At 39.7% G+C, this 22,562-nt stretch overlaps 1 protein-coding gene across 2 annotated transcripts in view; it reads right to left on the bottom strand.

Moving 5' to 3' along the window:
- Positions 1–22,306, bottom strand: part of SMARCAD1 (SWI/SNF-related, matrix-associated actin-dependent regulator of chromatin, subfamily a, containing DEAD/H box 1) — a 70,323-nt gene extending 48,017 nt beyond the window's left edge. The window contains exons 1-3 of one of the 2 annotated variants that reach the window (XM_059066531.2): positions 22,182–22,306; positions 21,328–21,565; positions 6,572–6,749 (exon numbers count right to left, since the gene is read on the bottom strand). In XM_059066531.2, the coding sequence (XP_058922514.1) occupies positions 6,572–6,749; positions 21,328–21,517 (368 nt within the window). In that variant the 5' untranslated portion in view covers positions 21,518–21,565; positions 22,182–22,306. Of the gene's footprint in view, positions 1–6,571; positions 6,750–21,327; positions 21,566–21,847; positions 22,071–22,181 lie in introns of those variants that run through there. The other variant, XM_059066533.2, reaches the window with a different exon arrangement.
- Positions 22,307–22,562: the final 256 nt, after the last annotated feature.

Here is a 22,562-nt window from a genome sequence, read left to right as displayed (position 1 = left end):
TGTACCTGTTAGGGCACCGGTTATGCCTAAGAATCCCCTGAAAACATATAAAAACAGATTGTGAAGGATGAGGAATATGTTTCTTTTTTTTGGTACGCGGGCCTCTCACTGCTGTGGCCCCTCCCGTTGCGGAGCACAGGCTCCGGACGCGCAGGCGCAGCGGCCACGGCTCACGGGCCCAGCCGCTCCGCGGCACGTGGGATCTTCCCGGACCGGGGCACGAACCCACGTCCCCTGCATCGGCAGGCGGAGGACTCTCAACCGCTGCGCCACCAGGGAAGCCCAGGAATATGTATTTTAACAAGATTCTAGGCTGATTTCCTGATTTCTTCGTTCTAAAGCAACAAGGTAAAATCAATCTCTTCTTCTAACACCGGTCTGGCCTTCAGTATTTGAAGACCATTACACGCATCTCCCTTTCCATTACACCCAGGCTTTTCCTTCCTTACGTACTCATCGCTAACTTTTCACTCTGCCTCACCGCGTTCACGCTCCCGAACCGATTCTGCGCCTCAGCCCACCGAGGACGCGGAAGCTTCCGGGTTTGAACGCTTTCCCAGTCCTGTGCTGGAAAAACCACTCTAAAGGTACCCGCGCTCTCCGACCACCACTGCCTTCACCAAGTGGGCAGACTCGTCACCATTCCACGGGGCAAACTGAGGTGCCCTTGACGTAGTAAGTCTTTTGTTGTTGACAATGAATCTTACCATGCCTTGGACTTAATGCCCAACTTACAGGAAATACAAATAACAGAGGAATAAATTCAATACCAGCATGAAGAAGCAATCAGAAAAGTCTATGTTGTCTAAAAGACTTGATCTCTTCAATAAGTTAAAATTCTTAAAAAAGAGGAGAGGAGGGGAGTGGACTATTTTAAGATCAAAAGATAGTTAAGAGTCATGACATCCAAATGCAGTAAATGTACCTTATTTGGATTCTGTTCTGAAAAACTAGCTACAAAGCACATGAAATCTGAATATAAACTGGGAATTAGATGATGTAGAGAAGTGTTCACTGATAATAGTACTTGTTTTTTGGAAGTGGGATGTACAGCAAGTATTAAGGGAAGAAATGTTGGGGTATCTTTAATTTACTTTAAAATACTCCAGCTAATAATAATAATTAATGAAATAATGGAACAAGGGAAAACATTAAAAATTGTTAAAGGTACGTGGTATATGTAAGTGTTCATTAGCTATTATTGTATTTTCTTATATGACTGAAGCTTTAAAAATAAAAGAAAAAAATCTACAAGAACAAGAATGACCATTTTGTATTCTTTTATCCGGTCTCAGATCAACTTATTCCTTTCTGTTGAAGTCCCTTCTTAGTGCTAAAGGGATTCATTCTAGCCCTTTCTACTTCCTACAGGGCCCTGCTTAACTTGTCTACCATCTTCTCTCCTGAATCTTTTCTCTCCTTAAGCTCTTCCTCCCAAGCCTACAATGCATTCAAGACTGCATTTCATTCAGTGTGCCAGGGGTTCTAGGCACTGTGGACACAGCAGTGAAATAAGCAGACTCTCCTCTCCTTCACAAATTTTGTTAAGGCTGATTTTCTATTTCAGCGTTTCCTATATTGTTCTCAACTTCCTGGTTTATATCTTCTGCCCCATCACTTTGGTGAAACTGTCCTAAGGGCAATGATACCCTCTAAAATGTCAAACATGATTTAAAAACACAAACCAGAACACCCCGAACCTTTCACTGGTTGTCTTCTCCTCTGTGTTCTCATCACTGTTACTCTTTGAAAAGGCAGCCCTACCCTAACCCTCACCCCAGGGGTTCTGCAGCATCATTACTTCTGATTTTCCCTTGACCTCTTAGCCTGTCCTTAATCTCTGTAGAAGGCTTTCTTCCTTTTTTCGCCTCCTTGAACTGCCAGTATTACCTAGGATTCCGTCTTCAGATCCTTCTTGTCTATTAATGCTTCCTGAGATTGCAGCAATTGCCAGAGTTTCTATCATCTATATCAGTGGTTCTCAAAAGGGGGGCAATTTTGCCCCCAGAGGACATTTGGCAACGTCTAGAGACATATTTGATTGTCTTGACCAGAGAGGTGCTACTGGCATCTAGCCGGTAGAGATCAGGGATTCTGCTAAACATCCTACAACGTACAGGACAGCCCTTCACAACAGAGAACTACCTGGTCCAAAACGTCCACAGTGTCAAGGTTAAGAAATCCTGATAACCAAAAAGGCCCATGCATGGGTACTGACCGTAACTACGGAACAACGCACACAATGCAGCGCTTTGGAGGCGTGACAGAGAATACAGATTTTTATGAGCTGACATGCTTTCCAGGATATATATGCTGCTAAGTTAATAAAACAGAGAATAAATGTACATATATATCTATACATACACAATACAAGACACAGTGCTATCTTCTGTGTAGGAAACAAGAAGAAAAGACACATGAAAGAGAAGCAAAAGTATGACTAGAAACTAAACAAACTGGTTAGTTCTGAGGTAGGAGGAGGAAGGGGTCAGAAGGAGAAGGGACAGAAAGTTAATACTTCTCTAAGCACACTGCACATGAAGTTTTAATTTTTGGAACTATGTTAATATTTTAAATATTTGAAAGTGAATTTTTTTTAAAAAGGGACAAGGGAAAAACCCTAAAAGGAATACAAACAGAAATTAATGGACTGAACTACACTTCAAGTGAATAACAAAGAAAAATTTAAACAAATAAGCCAAGTACTGTAACCATATACCCTCATCCAAAGACAAAATCAAACTTATAAACAAATCTTAAACTCTTAGTGAGCTTAGCGGTCAAGAAGCGTGACGACAGCAATTCTGAAACTATTTTATGTACATTGAGTGACTGAACAAATTAGCAAATATAATGATACTGGTGGAAGCCACGTGCTCACGAGAAGAGGCAAGGAGGAGCCTTGTAGTAGCAGATTAGAATAACATATATTATTATAAACTCATGACTTAAAAAACAAACAAACAGACAACATTCTCTCGTTCTCTTATATCCTAGCCCACTCTTGCTAAAAGGGCAATGACATAATCCCCTGCTTCACTCAATAGCAAAGAAAGGACACACCTAGTCCACAGATTTCCAAATACCATTCCTTTAAAAAGGAACCAGTGCTACTTGGAGAAATGGCTAATTCTAATTTCAGGCTTGGAGTCGGGAAAACACTAGTCTGCAACATCTTGCGCCAAAAGGGAAAGGCTCAAAAAATGATAGGAACCTCTCAAAAGCAGAGTCTATGTAAAGGGGCCCTCACCTGCCAAAACTGAGCAATTTCAGCATCAAAATGAGTAATAGTAATAGATTATAATCACTTGAGCAAAAAAGCACCTATAATTCCATTTTTGTATTTACTGTGCTAAATAAATATATGAATAAATAAGGAGAAAAGGGAAAACTATCTACAGTAGAATAGCAAATAATGAAAGTATAAATTCTAGAATGCTAGTTAGAATACCACATTTCACAACTACCAGTGTAGTAACGGATTCAGGCAAGAATCACCAATAGGTGCTACAACTATCGAAGGGAAGTCTGCTAAGGAAAAGGATCCTTACCCAGTCTTAAAGTATCTCACCAGAGATTACTTAATCATTAAAAACAAGAAAATGGCTAACTTCATAGGAGAAACCCGGCAGGCTTCTGAGTGGTTAAGTGCACTTCACCAATGAGACAAACTGGTTATCACTGTGCCTCCTAACATAACACACTGAGCAGGACACAAAATCATTTATGTAACTCCTATCACTTAGCCTAAATTTAATCATGAAGAAACAACAGGGGTGCAGAAATTGAGAGACATCCTAAAAATCCTGGCCTGTTACCTTCAAAGGCCAATTATCATGAGAATCAAAAAGGCTGAGAAACTTTCACATTAAACGAGACTAAAGACACATGAAAAACTAAACCCAATGTATGATGCTGGAAAAAACTTTACTATAAAGTACCACTCAAAATATGATCCAGGGACTGACTGCTAGTCCTCGAAATCAAACTGTCTGTTACCTGTCCGTGACAAGATAAGGAACTTAAAACAGAAGGAAAAACAACCACATTACTAAGCACATTGCTTAGTTCAGTTTTTTTTTTTTTTCTCTTCATTACAAGACTTTCTTGGTGAAGGAATGGGTACATTGATTTACATCCTAGGGCACATTCCTTGCTGGGAAACCAGTACTCTGAGAAGCACTACTGGAAAGAACATTATTGGGATAACTGGTAAAATTTACATACAGACTATATATTAGATGATATTACTGTACCAACGTTAATCAGTATTTGCGAATTTGAAATGCTACTTTTGGAGGGAACTCCCTGGTGGTCCAGTGGTTAGGACTCAGAGCTTTCACTCACGGGGCCCAGCTCCGATCCCTGGTCGGGGAACTCAGATCCTGCAAGCCACGAGGTGTGGCCAAAAATAACTAAATAAAAATAAAATTAAAAGAAAGAAAGAAAGAAAGAAAGAAAGAAATGCTACTCTTGTTATGTAAGAGAATGACCTTGCTCTTAGGAGATAAATGTGAAGTTATTAGAGGCAAAGGTTTCAGTTATAATTCTTATTATTGTATGAAGAAGGTGACAAGCAAATGTGGGGAAATGTTAACAATGGGTGAATCTTCGTCTTTTTAAAAGGATGTGGAAATGGATTATTCTTGCAACTTTTCTGTAAGTTTAAATTTTTTTCAAAATAAAAAGTAAAATTTGGAGTGCTAATATATCAATTTTCCTCAGGATTTACCACACAGGATCATCACTATTTTTTATTTCAGCGTGAAGTTCAGGGTAAAGGCATGTTCATCAGGGCTTATATACACAAAGAAGTTCATTTTCAGAGGAAATCCTCATCTTGGGAGTGGACAGTGTTAACCTCTTGCACCTCTGCCACACTTTCTTCACTTAGCTTCTGATCACACAACCTTCTGACTTTTTTCTTACCTCAATGACTGCTCTTTCTTAAGAGTCTTCTGTAAGTTTCTTCTCATCTCCTGTCGCTAAAATCCAGAGTTCGCCTGGCCTAAGTCCTTCAACTAAGACATCTTCTGCTTTCCAGCTACACTAGTGTCTCTACTGATTTCATCTAATCATGGACCTCTTAACATCAAGTCTCCTGACAACTCGTAAATTCAGATGTGGAACCTTGACCTCTCTCCAGAACCCCAATGTCACAGACCCAACCGCCCACCTGACAAGCCCACTTCGGGCGCCCAAGAGCCTCCTCAGCCGCAGCGCGTCCGAGGCTGAGGCGCTGACCTTGCCTTCGAAAGGCTCCCCGCTGCGCCCGAGGCAGCGTTCCTCATCCCAGGTAGTGTTGACGCCACCCTTCCAGTGGCTCAGGTCAAATATCCGAGGGTCACCCCTGACTCCCTTCTCTCCCATTCCATCTGAAATCCATCCATAAATCCTCTCTGCTCTACCTTCAGAGTATATTTAGAATCTAACCACTTACATAGCTACTAGCATGGTTTAAGCTTCCACCATCTTTTGCCCTGGTTATTACAACAGTATTCATGCTTCTACTACGACTCCCCTACAGCCTTAAACACTTTTAAACATATAGATCAGATCATTTTACTCCTCTGCTCAGTATGTTCCTTTCGCTTCCCATCTCATTCAGAATAAAAGCCAAACAGCCTGTGGGCTTAACATGATAAAGCTCTTTCCCTATCCCACTCCCCACCTTCTGACCTCAGGTCCTTCACTTCGCATCATTAGCCACCACTACCCCCCCGCCCCCGCCCACTTGCCTCAAAACCAACAGGCAAAATACTACTTCAGGGTCATTAAACAGGCTACTCCCAATGTCCCTCCCACCATATCCACATGGCTCCCTTTCTCAGCTCCTTCACGTCTTTGCTCAAGCATCAACTTCTTAATGAAGCCTTTTCCAACCATGCGCTTTAGAAACCATGCCCTTACCCTGGCCCCAAACCCTGTATTTCCCTTCCCGTTTGCTCATCATATGTATTATCTGACATACTGCAGTTTTAATTTATTTACTGTTTTTCTATCTAAAATACAAAGCTCCGTGCTAGCTCAATGAATGTGTCCCAAAAATGTTAAAATGCTTTGACTCTAGGATTCAAGAACAAATCAGAAAAGTTACAAGTGACTGAAGGTACTTGTGAAAATAATTTCTCTATCTATGGAGAATGAGAAACTTAAATATTTGCTCTCACTGAACTTTTTATTGAAAATCAGAACCATGGGAGTTCCCTGGTGGTCCAGTACTTAGGACTTGGTGCTTTTACTGCTGTGGCCTGGGTTCAATCCCTGGTTGGGGAACCAAGATCCCACAGTGCATGGCCCAGGCGGAAAAAAAAAAAAAAAAAAAAATCAGTTATCCAGAGTCTCTCTCTCTCTCTCTCACACACACACACACACACACACACACACACACACACACACACACACACACACGCACATCTCTCTACATCTCTTAAGTTAGGGAAAAATGATGAAGATGCAGTCAGGAAAAGGCAAAAAAGAGGGGAAGTCATCAAAAATTTTCAGTTTAAGTAACTTTTTCTCAAAAAAAGTCTTATACATGCAAACATAATGAATCTATTAAGTTGCTTACACTATAATCACTGTGTCTTTGCTGAATTTTTTCTCTTGAACTGTACTGGAGCAATCTGGGGAAACAACATCTTCACTATCTGAAGACAAATCAATATACTGAATTCCTCTTTGATTCTTGAAATATGATATACTTGCTTTTCTTTCATTTTCTGGGGTTTCTGGAACACTAGAATCTTCTGCAAAAGAGAAAAAGCAGAAAGGGATTTTGAATAACCTGAAAATAAAGCAAATTTGTTTTTGATAATTACAAATCATGTGCTAAAAATCTTTAGCTCCATTCACTGTTTCCATCTTAAAACCAAAAATTCCTCCCAAGTTTTAAAGAAAAAATTAATAGTCAACCAGGGCTGGCATTAAATGATTTTCCAATTCGCAGGTTACTTACTAGCAAGAACTTAGTGGACACTGCAAAACAGGTTTGTACTTTCTATTTTAACCCTTTTCCCTCTGTGCTTTTTCTTCTAGTACCCAGTTCTTGCCTAAGAGAACAGACACTCGAGCCCAAACAACCTGAATTTCAATCCCATCTCTCAGCTAAGTTACTTAATCTCTCTAAGCTCTGCATCCTCAGATGTAAAATAGAGATGCCAATAATCACAGGGCTAAGGTGCACGTGAAATCAGAAGGTGTGTATTAAGCACTTAGTTCAGTAACTGGCACATGGCCAGTATGCAACAAACATTAGCTCTTACACAAATGTTGGCGTTATGGACAAAATTACGTCCCCTCCAACACTCCTATGTTGAAGTTCCCACCTCCAGTACCTCAGAATGTAATGTATTTGGAGATAGGTCCTTCATAGAGGTGACTAACTTAAAATGAGGCAGTTAGGTTAGTGACCCAATCCAAAGGACCGACGTCCTTATAAGAGACACCAAGGATGTGTGTGCATGGAGGAAAGGTGACGTGAGCACACAGCAAGAAGGCGGCCACCTGCAGCCCAAGGAGAAAGGTCTTACAAGAGGCTGAACCAGCCAACACTTTCACCTTGGACTTGTAACTTCCAGATATGGGAGAAAAGAAACGTCTGCTTGGTTAAGCCACCCAGTCTGTGGTATTTTGTTACGGCAGCCCTCACAAACTAATGAAGCTGGCATCACCCATCTATGCAAAACAAATGAGTATAGTAGTCTATTGAGGTCTCTTCTCTTCAAAGGGCTGAGTTCTAAAATTATTCTCCGTTATACACTTGAGGAGAGATCAGATTTAAGAAATTCATATTAAAGTAAAAGTAGTCAGTGTCTTGGTTTAGTGAAGACCATCACCCCTCAGTATCTGTGAGGTTTGGGGGGACTGGTTCCAGGACTTCCCTGCCCCCCACACCAAAACTGGGGGATGCTCAAGTCCCCCCCCTAAAACTCTTGGCCTCGCCCCCCATTAACTGCCATGAAATGATAGCCATCATTATCATAAGGCTCCTGAGTCATATTTGTAAATAACATTAACCAAGGTCTATATAACCAATTGCCTGGAGTGAACTAAAAAATGCTTTACTTCCTGCAATGAAGACCTAGCAACATTACTGGAAAGTCAATCACAAAATTGTTCCAAAAGAGCAATTTTATAAATGTTGAGTGTTCCTTGGGTGAAAAACTCTGCTCTGGAACAAATCACAGCTATGTTAACTGTCATATGTATGAAGACATTTACAAGTCCTGATAATTATGTAACGTAATAAAATTATAGTCCAATTCCTGTAAAATAAGTATAAAGGTACTAGGGACACTGCTTTTACATAGTATTCCTGATATGTCACAAATCACTAAGAATTTAGATCTTTACTTTATCAAAAATTTGACTTAAACTTAATGCATATCATTTTAACAGTTTAACAAAAGTGTCCTGCTTTCTTATACTTGAAAAGGGCTTTCGCAAAACAATTTGGATTGTCCACTTTTCTTTAAAAAGCTTCTTTACTCAGGGACTTCCCTGGTGGCAGAGTGGTTAAGAATCCGCTTGCCAATGCAGGGGACATGGGTTCAATCCCTGGTCCGGGAAGATCCTACATGTCGCGGAGCAACTAAACCTGTGCTCCACAACTACTGAGCCTGCACTCTAGAGCCCGCGTGCCGCAACTATCGAGCCTGCATGCCTCAATTACTGAGCCCGTGTGCTGCAACTACTGAAGCCCAGGTGCCCTAGAGCCTGTGCTCCGCAACTAGAGAGGCCACTGCAATGAGAAGCCCACGCACTGCAGTGAAGAGTAGCCCCAGCTCACCGCAACTAGAGAAAGCCCACGCACAGCAACAAAGACCCAACACAGCCAAAAAAAAAAAAAAGCATTTCAAACTGGCCATTTAAATGTATTGCTGCATGGTGGGGGGGGGGTGTCTAAAAATTCTATTAATGAGTACTAGGAGAACTAGAGTTTCTTGAACTTGATTGTATATTCATCTTATTAAAAACTTCTGCTTCATCAAGAACATTCTTAAGTGAAACTGGTATTTAAAAATTTTAAGGATACAATGACAGTTTAGAACAGTTTGGAATCTTGGCCTTGATTCATGCTAGGGCACTAGCAGTTTTACCTACCATTGTTTTTGCACCATCAGTGCAAATACCAACATAGTGAAAAAGGCAAGTGATGTCTTAATATTATTATGAAATAGTTTTGACCTTATGGACCCCCTTTTGGGTCTTAGGGACCTCAAAGGTTCACAGACCACACTTTGAGGACTAAAGGAAAACAGTAAGAGCTTATTTATATAAAATATCAATTTTCCAATATAGTCAATAATCTGGAATTAGAATAGTGCTGAAATGCTTAGATTTGTTGGTTTGGACTATTTTTGGAAGTAAACAGCAGCAAAAGTATCTAATAGCCAATGGTCAAAAAGATATTCCTGATGCAATGATGCTTTCTGACCCAAAGCAAACAAGCACTTTTAAGCAGCACCACAAAGGAGACAGGAAGGAAGCAGAAAAGAAAACGATAGAAATGAAGGAAAGAAGAGTGACAGGTAGAAACAATTATAAAGACATGGGCTGCTACATAATTCTGGCTTTGCTGAATGTCTTCTGTATTGAAGGCACTGGGCCAGGACGTGGGGGGCACTGAAGGGAAAAAAAGGCCAGTCTCAGTTCCACTTGCCCTAAAGAAACTAATAATAGGAGCCAAGTAGCCAGTACATAAGTAGCAATGTTGTGAGTCGTAACTTGTGCCATGCGAGAGGAATAAACAAAACGCTGAAGGAACATGAGGGAAAACAGCTATCCTTTCAAATAAAAACAATAAAAAGTCCTATGTTTTAGAGACAGAAGATGATATTTTCTCCACCAAAGGCAATGGGAACCTACATCATAACCATACGCAAGAAGATTCCACGCTTCCAGGGGGTAATTCCAAATGAAATTCCCCGTTAGTGGTATGCATGAAAAGACAATTTTATATCCCAAACTTTTCCAGTATGCTTTTACCCATTCTCATATCTAAGTCTACCATGAAACAAAACGAGGATTTAAACTTGCCACTGATTCTACCTTTCTAAGCAGTTCAAGATCAAGAACCACTCAAAAAACAAACAAACAAATCACTACTGGGAGATTATGAAAGGTCATCGATAAATAAAGATGATCTCCCAAAGCAGAATGAAAACACTTAAACCTTTATATCTGGGACTTCCCTGGTGGTACAGTGGTTAAGACTCCACGCTCCCAATGCAGGGGGCCCGGGTTCAATCCCTGCTCAAGGAACTAGATCCCACATGCTTGCCACAACTAGGAGTTCACATTCCACAACTAAGGAGCCCACGAGCCGCAACTAAGGAGCTGGCGAAACACAACTAAGGAGACTGCAAGCCGCAACTGAGAGACCCGGTGCAACCAAAGAAAGAAAGAAAGACACCTAGTTCTCAAAAACAAAAAAACCCACAAAAAACCTTTGTATCTGTCCTGCAGACTTATGTAAGCATGCCATTTCTGATATTCTAATTGTATATTGCTCTACATGGTTCAATTCTCTAACATGGCAACTGACTTTCAAGGCAGTTCTTTTGAATACCTAGTAAAGCACATCATACATTTGCCCATTTGAAAGGTTAATTACCAAAATAATAGATTATAAAATCTTGACTGTTTTAATCTGAATGCCATAGTAGATAGGGAAAGACCTTTAGCATCTCAGATAAGTCAAACTACCTCTGATGAAAGCTCCTGAAAAAGACAAAGTATACACTGAACACAAGACTGAAGGGTAGTTTCTAATACACTACTCTAAGATAAAGTGAGAAAGAAGAAACATTTCAGGTTTAGGCCAAGAGAAAAGATAAAGATAAACAGAAAAAATGTAAAGGAAAGGAAGTCATGTTATTAATAATGGACAATGTCAAAGTGTTAAACCTGAAAGGTACTTTCTAATAACAGAATTTATATCTACAATAAAATTATAACTGACTTACGTACAACTGCAATGCAGGATACATAAAGCAGAAAGTCAATAGAGACAAATATGAGACTTTAACTCTCTTGTCTTATGATTATGACCCTAAACACATCAACTGCTAGACAGACATATATAACTGAAACAAAGGTCTCAGAGGCTTTATTGTAAGTGATACTTCGATAATTTTCTATTTATTCTACTCCATTATATGCATTTGGTCAGGATACAAGAAACTGACTTTGACATGTTTGTGATCCAGTTTGAAAAAAATGATATAAATAATAAAACATTATTATTTGACATATAATTAAATCTAGTTAGATTATGTCTCTTTTCAAGTACACTTAGAAATTTTACAGAAATTGTGTAGTAGGCCAAAAACAATATCTCAGTAAATTCATCAAAGAAGAAATACTACAGACCACATTCTCTTGTCACAAAAAGTGAAATTGGAAGTAAATGTTAGTAAGAACATTGAAGCAAAATTTCAGTCACTTGGAAATTAAAAAAACAAAAGAAAAAACAAAGAAACGACTTCTTTAAACTTTCAGGTTAAACTTTCAACATTTTATGGAAGAAAAAAACAACAAAAACATACCAAAATCTACAACACAGGCATACCTTTTTTTACTGCACTTTGCAGATATTGTGCGTTTTACAAACTGAAGGTTGGTGGCAACCCTGTGTTGAGCAAGCTTACTGACACCATTTTGGTAGTAATTCTTGCAATGTTTCAAACTTTTTCATTACTGTGATATTTGCTGTGGTGATCTGTGGTCAATGATCTTTGATGTTACTACTGTAATTGTTTTGGGCGCCCATACAAGATGGCAAACCTAACTGATAAATGTTATGTGTGTTTTGACTGCTCCACCAACCTGCCACTTCCTTCATCACTCTCCCTCTCTTCCAGCCTCCCTAGTCTCTCTTTTTTTTTTTACTTGGCTGCGCTGGGTCTTGGTTGGGGCATGCAGGATCTTCCCTGTGGCATGCGGGATCTTTAGTTGCAGCGTGAGGAATCTTCAGTTGCGGCATGCGGGATCCAGTTCCCTGAGCAGGGATCAAACCCGGGCCCCCTGCATTGGGAGCGTGGAGTCTTAGCCGCCGGACCCCCAGGGAGGTCCCCAGCATCCCTATTCCTTAAGACACAACAATAAATGAGGCCGATTAATAACCCTCCAATGGCCTCTAAGTATTCAAGTGAAAGGAAAAGTTGCACATCCCTCTCTTTCAAAAGCTAGAAATGATTAAGGTTAGAAAGAAGGCATGTCGAAAGCCAAGAGAGGCCAAAAGCTAGGCCTCTTGCAACAGTTAAGCAAGTTGTGAATGCATAGGAAAAGTTGTTGAAGGAAAGTAAAAGTTCTACTCCAGTGAACACACAAATAAGAAGCCAAACAGCCTTTTGCTTATATGGAGAAAGTTTTAGTGGCCTGGATAAAAGATTAAACCAGCCACAGCATTCCCTTAAGCCAAAGCCTAAGCCACAGCAAGGCCCCAACTCTTCCATTCTAGGAAGGCTGAGAGAGGTGAGGAAGCTGCAGAAAAAAAGTTGGAAGCTAGCAGAGGCTGGTTCATAACGTTGAAGAAGCTGTCTCCATAACAAAAAAGTGCATGATGAAGCAGCAAGTGTTGATGTAGAGGCTGCAGCAAGATATCCAGTAGATCTAAGATAATTAATGTAGGTGGCTACACGAAAGCAGAGGTTTTCAATATAAACCAAACAGCCTTCTAATGGAAGATGCCATCTAGACTTCCATAGCTAGAGAGGAGAAGTCAATGCCTGGCTTAAAGGACAAGTTGACTCTCCTGTTAAGGGCTAATGCAGCTGGTGACTTTAAGTTGAAGCCAATGCTAATTTACCATTCTGGAAATCCTAGGTCCCTTAAGAATTACGCTAAATCTACTCTGCCTGTGCTCTATAAATGAAAAAAAGTCTGGATGACAGCACATTTGTTTATAACACCAAATACTGAATATATTAAACCCACTGTTGAGACTTACTGCTCAGAAAAAGATTCCTTTCAAAATATAACTTGCTCATTGACAATGCACCCAGTCACTTAAGAGCTCTGATAGAGATGTACGAGATTAATGTTTTCACGCCTGCTAACACAACATCCATTCTGCAGCCCATGGATCAAGGACTTTTGACTTAAAAGTCCTATTATTTAAGAAATATTTTCCATAAGGCTACAGCTGCCATCAATAGCAATTTCTCTGATGGATCTGGGCAAAGTCAATTGAAAACCTTTTGGAAAGGAGTCACCATTCTAGATGCCATTGAGAACAATTGTGATTCATGAGAAGAGGTCAAAATATCAACATAACAGGAGGTTGGGAGAAGTTGATTCCAACACTCATGGATGACTTCAAGACCTCAGTGGAAGAATGAACTGCAGATGTGGTAGAAACAACAGGGAACTAGAATTAGAGGTGCCTTGAGACCTCTTTTTGCTTTTTTTGCTTGGGACTTCCCTGAACATCCAGTGGTTAAGACTGAGCTTCTACTGCAGGGGGTTCAGGTTTGATCCCTGGTCAGGGAAATAATATCCCAATACAGCATGCAGAGCAGCCCCCCCAAAAAAGAAAGAAAGAAAAAAAATTCAGGAGAAGTGGCCCCTGAAGATGTGACTGAATTGCTGCAATCTCATGATAGAACTTTAATGGAGAAGTTGCTTCTTATGGATGAACAAAGGAAGGAGTTTCTTGAGATGAAATCTACTCCTGGTGAACATTCTGTGAAGACTGTTGACATAACAACAAAGGATTTAGAATACTACACAAACTTAGTTGATAAAGCAGTGCAGTGACAGGGTTTGGAAGGACTGACTCCATCTTTGAAAGAAGTTCTGCTCTAGGTAAAACGTTATCAAACAGCACTGCACGCTACAGAGAAATTGCTTGTGAAAGAATCAAGTGATGCGGCAAACGTCACTGTGGCCCTATCGTAAGAAGTTGCCACGGCCACCCCAGGGCTCAGCAACCACCACCCCGAGCCGTCAGTAGCCCTTAACATCGAGGCGAGACCCTCCCCCAGCAAAGACGTTACAACTCACCAAAGGCTCAGATGATGGTTAAACATTTTTAGCAATCAAGTGCTTCTTAATTAAGGTATGTACATTGGTTTTTTTTTAAGACAATGCTACTGCACACTTAAAAGACTACAGTATAGTATAACTTTTATATGCACTGGGAAACCAAAAAATTCATGTGACTTGCTTTACTGCAATACTCACTTTATTGCGGTGGTCTGGAACCAAACCTGCAATATCTCTGAGGTACGCCTATAATGATGACATTTCAAATATAAGAAAAAGGATTCGTCAATAAATGGTTCTGGGATAAGTGACTAGTAAATGATAAATAATGAACAAAGGAGAAAACGGTATCAACTTTTCTTTAGCCCTTATAACAAACTCCAGATGAAAGTTAAGTTTTAAAAAAATTAAAAAAAAACAACTCATATCCATCAGTTTGGCTACAAAAAAATACCCCCAAAACCAAAACAAATAAACTGAAAATAACAAGTGTTGGCAAGGATGTGGAGAGAAACTGGACCCCTTGTGCACTGTTAGTGGGAATGTAAAATGGTACAGCTACTGTGGAAAATATATGGTGGTTTCCTGTATGATCTAGCAATTCCATTTCAGGGTGTATACCCAAAAGAACTGAAAGCAGGGTCTGGAAGAGATATTTGTATACTCATTTTCACAGCAGCATTATTCACAATAACCCCAAAGTGAAAGCAACCCAAGTGTCATCCACAAATGAATAATAAAGAAAATGTAGGTATACACACAATGAAAGATTCTTCAGCCTTAAAAAGTGAGGAAATTCTGATACATGTTACCATGTGGATGAATCTTGAAGACATTAGGGAAAGTGAAATAAGGCAGTAACAAAAGACAACTCCTGTATGATTCCACTTTTATAATGTAGCTAGAGTAGTCAAGTACATAGAGACAGAAGATATAAGGGTGATTGCTGGGGGTAAGAAGGAATTGTTTAAGGGGTAAAGAGTTTCAGTTTTACAAGATGAAAAGAGTTCCAAAGATTGGGTGTACAACAATGTGAATGCACTTAACCCTCTTTGACCTGTACACTTAAAACTAGTTATTGCATATTTTATGTATGTACATGTTACTACAATTAAGAAGAAAATTAACACACATGTGATAGAAGAAAATATGGATGAATATATTTATAATGTGGTGGTAGGGAATGGCTTTCTTTTACCAAATCTTTTACCAGATCTGATCAGGACCTAAAACTCATAAGCCTTGAAAAAGATGAACGAAATGACCATATAAAAATGTAAAACTTCTCTGTCACAAACAACAAACAGAATTAAAAGAATAAAATTTAAAAACTTATAAATCATTTATTAGAAAATGAGAAAAAGGAACACAGAAAAAGTTCAAATTGCTAATAAAATTTATGAAAACATACTTAACCTTAAAAATAAAGAATAAAAATAATGCAATTTAATTGCTTTAATTAGCCCTTTAAAGATTAAAAATGTTTGCAATATTTTAGCCTGGTATGAAAAAGCAGACATCTGAAAACCAAGCTGTAGTGCGGTGCAAATTGGTAAAACTTCTGTGTAGGGTGATTTGGCAATTACTAAAATATTACTCATATTCCCTCTAATTGACAATTCCATTTCCCAGAATTCTTTCACAGACTGTACAGAGGCAAAGATATCTATTCAAAAGGTTGGTAACTACAGCATTCTTTTAACAACAAAAAGAAGAAATAAACCAAAACAACCAAGGTCTATAAACAGGAAACTACATGAATTATAATACATCTGTGTATAATAAGATACACTGTGGTCACTAAAAAAAATTGAAGTACAGCATATTTTATATGAACTGACATGGAGAGTATAAAAAATCTACTTTTTAGTTAATAGTGAGTTGCATCACAACATGTATGTACATAATACTATTTTATCTAAAAAAAAGCTATAATATATACAGACAGGAAAAAATGCAAAAGAATAAATACCAACACCAAACGAGGATTACAGAAGAGTCTCTCTTCATTACACGCTGTTGTAATCATTTAATTTTTTCATATAACATTTTATTTTGAAGAAAATAGCCAGGCATGGAAAGTAAAAAGGTAGAGAAGGAAAACACAAACCAAAAATGTACATTTAAAATGTACTTAAGACATTTAGACTCACTGTACTTTCTATTAGAACAACTGAGCACTAACCCTTTTACCAATTACTGCTTTTCAAATAACACTAATAGACATTAAGAAACCAAAATTTCTATCCAAAGATATAATGATGATTCACAACTTGGCCACACACACTTAAAAGGGACTGAGGAATACCTGAAGGTTACAGATCATAAGGCTAAAATGGTATATTCAGCTTCATCATTCAAAGGATCTTACCCATTTTACTGCTTGCAAGGACTTCAGAGAACATCTAGACAAAGGAAGTGAAGTCCAAAAACGATATGTCTTAATCAAGATCATACCATCCGTAAGTGGCAGAGCATTGCTCTCTGGAAATCTTTTTTGATAACAGATATAATTAAAAATTTTTTCTCTCACTTATTAACAATGGTTACTTTCTACATGACAACCACATCTAAAGAGCAACCGCTTTAGAAGACTGAATATATTTTATCAGGAAAAGAAATTCAGGCATATACTAAAACTTTCCTCCAACCCAACCTCATAACAACCTATGAACCCATCAATTTTTCTCTTTCACTCCCCTTCCCCTGGATGAAATGTGTCTTTATTCCAAGTTAAACAGTGCAGCTAAGTGCGCACTCCCATCCCCTTGACGCCTTTCTTCACATACCTCCCCTGCCTCATCCTTTTCCTCTCCCCTAGTTTCTTCCCCTTGGATGCTCAGTTTTCAACGTTCCTCAAACATCTTCTCTTGACATTGCTTCCCCATCCAGCTGTTTCTCTCTTTCCTGTCTTGGAAGAGTAGTCTTCACTTCCTCAGCTTTCTACTGAAACTGCTAAAGGTCAACAGGAACTTTAATTTCCAAGGAAAGTGGTCTCTTATCAGATCCAACTTGACCTCTCTGCAACGTTCGATACTGTTCACTATACACCACCCTGGAAACTCTCCTATCTTTAACTTCGAGGGCGTCATCATTTTCTATGACTGTTCTAGCCATCCTTTATACCTTTCATTGGTTTCCCTTCCTCTGTCCATCATTAACTATTGATGCTTACTACATATCTTGCTGAGGACCTTTTTTGGTAACTACCACAAGGATGGCTCCAAAGTTGATTTCTCAGATCCTGACCACTCTCTGAGCTCCAAACTCCAATGTCCAACCCTCTACTAGAGCCCGCTACTGAAACGTAAGAGGTAACGCAAACCCCACACGCTTTGCTATCTCCCGCCTAACCCTACCGCCTCACTCAGCTGACAGTGCGGATCACTCGGCCGCCCAAGCAAAAGGGACACTTGACTTACCTTTAACTCCTCCACACTTAACTGACCATCAAATACCATCAAATACATACCATAGATAAAACTTCCCTAAACTGCCTCCTTTGTCATCCCTGCTGTCATTTCCCTACATTTAGCCTTCAAGTATGGCAACATCTTCATTAATGTTTTTCCCATACTGAAATGCTCCATATCGTGTACCAAATAAAGTCCATCTTCCCTGGCAGAGCAGATACAGGGCTCTCCCAACCCAGCAGTTTTTGTTTCTAAATCTTTTCAGCTTCATCTATACTGCCCTACACCTCCTCTTCCCTAGATAACCTCACCTATTCCATTTACACACCACACTCCAAGGCAACATATATTTCCATCCCTAGTTCACTGAATAAGCAATGAGTCATTGCTTAGGGTCCACTCAAAGTCATCTCTCTGTGACTTTTCCTGATCCTCTACAGAAAGAAGGGAGAATTTAATCATTGTGAATTAGACTGTGGTTCTACACTGCTTAATATCTTCCCTTATTATGAGTTACCACATTGTGCTACTTAAACTACATTTATTTACATGTCCTTTCTTCTTGGTGTTCCTTGAGGATCATGCTTAGCTCAACTTGTTATTCTTTACACATAAAACAGTAGGTTCTCTCCTCTCACACTCATATGTCATTGCTTTATTCTCTCCAAACCTGCTATGCTCCCGGAAAAGTCAAATTTAAAAAAGAGAAATAAAGTGTAAGTAATAACCATTGATAATTCTGGGCACTGTGAGAGTAAAATAAACCTAGGCAGGGGGAGGTGAGCACAGGTTAAGCGTATGCCCTCATATCCAAAGGCTGGATTAAGGGAGCCTGGCCTATATCAAAAGTAGTTTCAAGTATCCATGGCTCAAGAATGACTGATGGCTACGGCACTGTTTCACGATCATAAAGAGGAGGAGGAATATTTTTAAAATGTGTACAAAGGACTAATACCACCTAATCATCATCCAAAACTCCTTCTTTCAACACATATTTACTGAGGGCCTACTATACACCAGTCACTGTTCTGAGCAATGGGGATGGATGGATGAACAAGGTCTTTGCTCTTACAGATCTTATATTCTAATAAAGGAGGCAATGTACATAGAAAAATACAGTACAGTAAAAGGGGGGAGGGGGGTGGTTGCTACTTCAGAGTGAGTGGTCAAGAAAAGACCTTCTAAAAAAGGGTAACACTTCACTAGGCCCTAATGGAACAAAGCAGAGTCACAAGCAGATATCAATGGAAAGCGTCTTGGAGGCAGATGGACGAGCAAATGGGAAAAAGGAACGACTGAATGGGGTTTGGCATATTCAAGGAACAGTGTATCTGTGGCACAGTAACTGAAGGAGAGGGGTAGGAAATTAAATCTTAACTCATATTAAGTAAAATAATAAAATTAACTGAAAAAGAGTGATTACAGGTAATTTTAACCATATACAACTTCTGTCTTATAAGCTGACTTAGACCCTAAAACTATATTAAATAAACAAATAATATAGCAGCATCCCACAAAATAACAGAATAAGTTACTAGTTGATGATGAAGAAAGGTCAATATTCATATCCCACTGACAATTTCCCAATGTCCATATCCAGTCTGATCTTAAATCCAACTTCAGTGTCTTGACCTCTGCACAGGCCCAATGCACAATTCAGCATCTCCCTCCCCCATGCTAAGTTAAGCTGCATTTGGTCTACTGCTAAATTGAGGGCAGGACCTTTGATTCTCATTTGAATTTTTAAACGCATGCCCAACGTCTTACAGTGGATACTTCATACCTATTCTAGTGCACAGAACTACCTTTTTTCCCTCAATTACTTAAACTAAAATTCTTAACATGCATTTTTATCTCACTCTTACACAACGACCTAATTGTAAAATCTTGCCCTTTCTTACTGTGACCTCTCATACCTCGTTCTTCTCTATCTGTAATGCCATCATTAAGTCTGGACTATGAGAGCTTCCTAAATGATTTCTCTCTTTAAACTCTACCCTTTAACAATACATAGTACTCATGACTGCTAGACTGATTGTTTTTACAAAACAAGATTCTTTCATCATTTTGCCCTTCTATTCTTGCATGGATCTACAATGTAAAGTCTCAACTTTGCCTTAGTTTTTAAGATTCTCAAAAATCCACACGATCAATTACAATAATCTTTTCCAAAAGCAAAGCTCTCTATTCCTAGTAGGATGAACCCTCCCCATTCCTAAAAATAACTTGACTTCCATATTTCCCAGTGTCATCAAGACTGGCCATATGATTTCTAAAGACAATCTCAATTTTAAGAGTAATTTACGTATGAAAAGTCCCAATAAAGAAAGATGGAGTGAAGTCTCCTTAGGAAAAAAAGAGGAAAGCAGAAAAACACCTGATTAGAAAAAGCAATTAAAATTTTCACATTACTAATATTGATAAATAACTAAAACATTTCATTGAATTCCAGTTTACAAAGTGCTTTTATTTTAGAGGTGAAAAAATTGTGGATCTCAGATAATATAAGTGACTTGTCCAATGTCCCATTTAACTAAAGTGAAGAAGCAGAGGCTTCCAAGGACTCAAAATCCCATGCCTACACCCTGGCTTTCCCTGCCCTCTCTAACTACATAAGAAACAGATTAAAATATTTACTGTTAAAATATTAAAGTACCTGGATGTTTAGACATTAACCACAGCACATTATGCAAACCAAATATCTGTTCAAAGAATGCACACAGGATGTCACTCCAGTGTGTAAATCCTCCAGTGGTTTGAAATCAGGTAAGCTCAAAACTCTTCAGATAAACAAAGCCTTTCAAAATTTGACTTCTAATTACCACTTAACCTAACCTACCAAATTGTTCCACCATGCTCCAATTACACCAAAGTATTTAAAAATATTATTCTAATGATAACCTGTAGGGACTCTGCCCTCACTGCTACATTTAAGTAGAAGAGTAGCAAACAAAATGGGGATATCAAAGGTGAAGACATATATTACCAATTTTGAAATTTAAAAGCTGCTTGTGAAGTACTGAGTTTTGCACTAAAAAAAGGTATTACTGAATTAAACATTCAAATATAACTTGGAATTAGACTGCTTGGATTTGAGCTCTGGTTCTACAAACTTGCTAACAATTTCACCTCCCTGGGGCTCATTACTGCAAAATGTGGATAATAATATCTTATAAGCTTGTGGTACCAATTAAACGAGAGGATACGAAGCACTCACAGCTATGCCTAAAACACAGTGAAAGATCAAATATATTCTAATCGTTAACTGTTCGAAGAACATAGATTAAGATGGGAATGCTAATGTTTGGCTCCTTCTCGAATCCTACTGTCCGTAACAATTAGCTGAAGAGGTTAAAAATGGTTCATTCACCATGAAGAACACCAATTATTCATTTGCACTTTGAAGAGCTCCAGGAAGTCAGGTGGTTGGCAAAATCTGAACGTGATCTGCTCTTCATTTGCTCATAGAGGTTGTGTTCAGGCACCTTGAAAAAAGTCTACCTCACAGCAGGTGATCAATATTTTTTGGAGAAATACTGGAATGAATGTAAATGTCTGGCACTAACATCCTCAAAGTCTATCATAGGACTGACTCACCTAGTTCTTCCTCCCTCAGCTACCACTCTGACCTAAATTCTGATTTTAGCTTCCATCATTGGGCCATAATCTCAGAACTCCCATAAAAGCGGAGCAACTATGGAAGGATAATCAGCTGGAGGTACATGGTGCCTCTGGCAGTCCCAAAGCTGTGTGTAAAAGGGCATGGTGAAGGACAATGCATCACTATGTATGACATCAAGCACGAAAATTAGAAGCTCTTCTGCCTTTCTTCTTAAAAACCAAAAAAGAAAACCCCCCCAAACAAACGAAAAAAACCTCTCTATCTCTTGATGCTGTATCAATTTGCAACACTGTAACTCACCTGTTTTTTCAGTTATATCTGAATCAGGGGTGCCTGCCCTGCTAACTTCCCCTTCAGCATTCTCCTCTTCAGCACTAAGAGAAATTGGTGAAGAAGGGCCAGGCTGGGAGGGTTGAGGGGTTGCTTCGGGCGCTTCCTCAATCTTATTCCTTTTCTCAAAGCGAAAACGGTCCAGGTTGAAAAGATTCATATTGGTAGAAACCACCACCCGTGGGGATGGGAGCTTTAAATGAACTATCTGCAGGGAGAAAATAAAAAGAGAAAAAGAGGCCATGAAATCATTATAAAATACAAGGCCACAGCAGTTCATACCGAAGGCAATTAAGAGCCCGCAAACATGCCAGGGGCTCAGGATGACTATTATGGCTGCGCCTCATTGTTAGGCCACAACAATCAGGTGGACAGTGGTATCCTTTTAAAATTTTCCATTGCTCTTTTCACTCCCCTTCGTTTCCCACCCCCCCAACCCCGCCCCTACTTCCTCGAACCACACGCTGACCCTCGTGCAACCTCCTCTTACCCCAGCACGCGCAGGCACGTTCCCCACGCTAACCCCCTGCGGGCGGCGCGCCCGCCCACAGTGAGAGGCTCCCTGCACTACGATGCTCCCTGCCTCGAAAAAGGACGTGCCAGGGCCCGTGCCTCGACACTGCGGGGACACAAAGGGGCCAAAGGAGGGGAGCGGCGGAGGCCGTGCTGGCGGGCACCCGCCCGGAAGTTGACGCGGCGCGATCCCAGCTGAGAGGAAGCTGATAGGATCAAGAAAACACAGGGAAGGTTCAGAAGTGGGGAGTGTGCTGCGGCACCTCTTTTAACGCTCGCTCGCTCCCTATCACTCTCCCCTTAGTACTTACGGTCTTGCAGCCTCGGTGCACTGTAACAAAGGTTGAAAAGCGAAAATAATTCCTGGCGTGGAGCGACGGTAGCCGGGCCGGGACCTTCAACGGAACGGAGAAGCCTAATGAGCGCGTAGTGATGACGCAACACGCAGCCTAGGCTTTTCTCTTCCCCAGCGACGTGTGAGTGGAAAATGTCTAGGCGCGCGCTGTTGTCATGGTAACCAATACCCGCCTCTTTGCCCTGGGAGCTTGCTTGCGGCCTGTTTCTTCAGGTTAGCCAGAAAGTTGTTAAAAAGAACAATAATAAATAGCACAATGACAATATATAGCCTAATAAGAATATTTAATATAATATATGATATATTATAATCTATAATATTTACATAATATGTCGAC

Source organism: Kogia breviceps, chromosome 6 (assembly GCF_026419965.1).
Source record: "Kogia breviceps isolate mKogBre1 chromosome 6, mKogBre1 haplotype 1, whole genome shotgun sequence".
Lineage (NCBI taxonomy): Eukaryota > Metazoa > Chordata > Mammalia > Artiodactyla > Physeteridae > Kogia > Kogia breviceps.
This window is presented reverse-complemented; position numbering and strand designations above follow the sequence as displayed.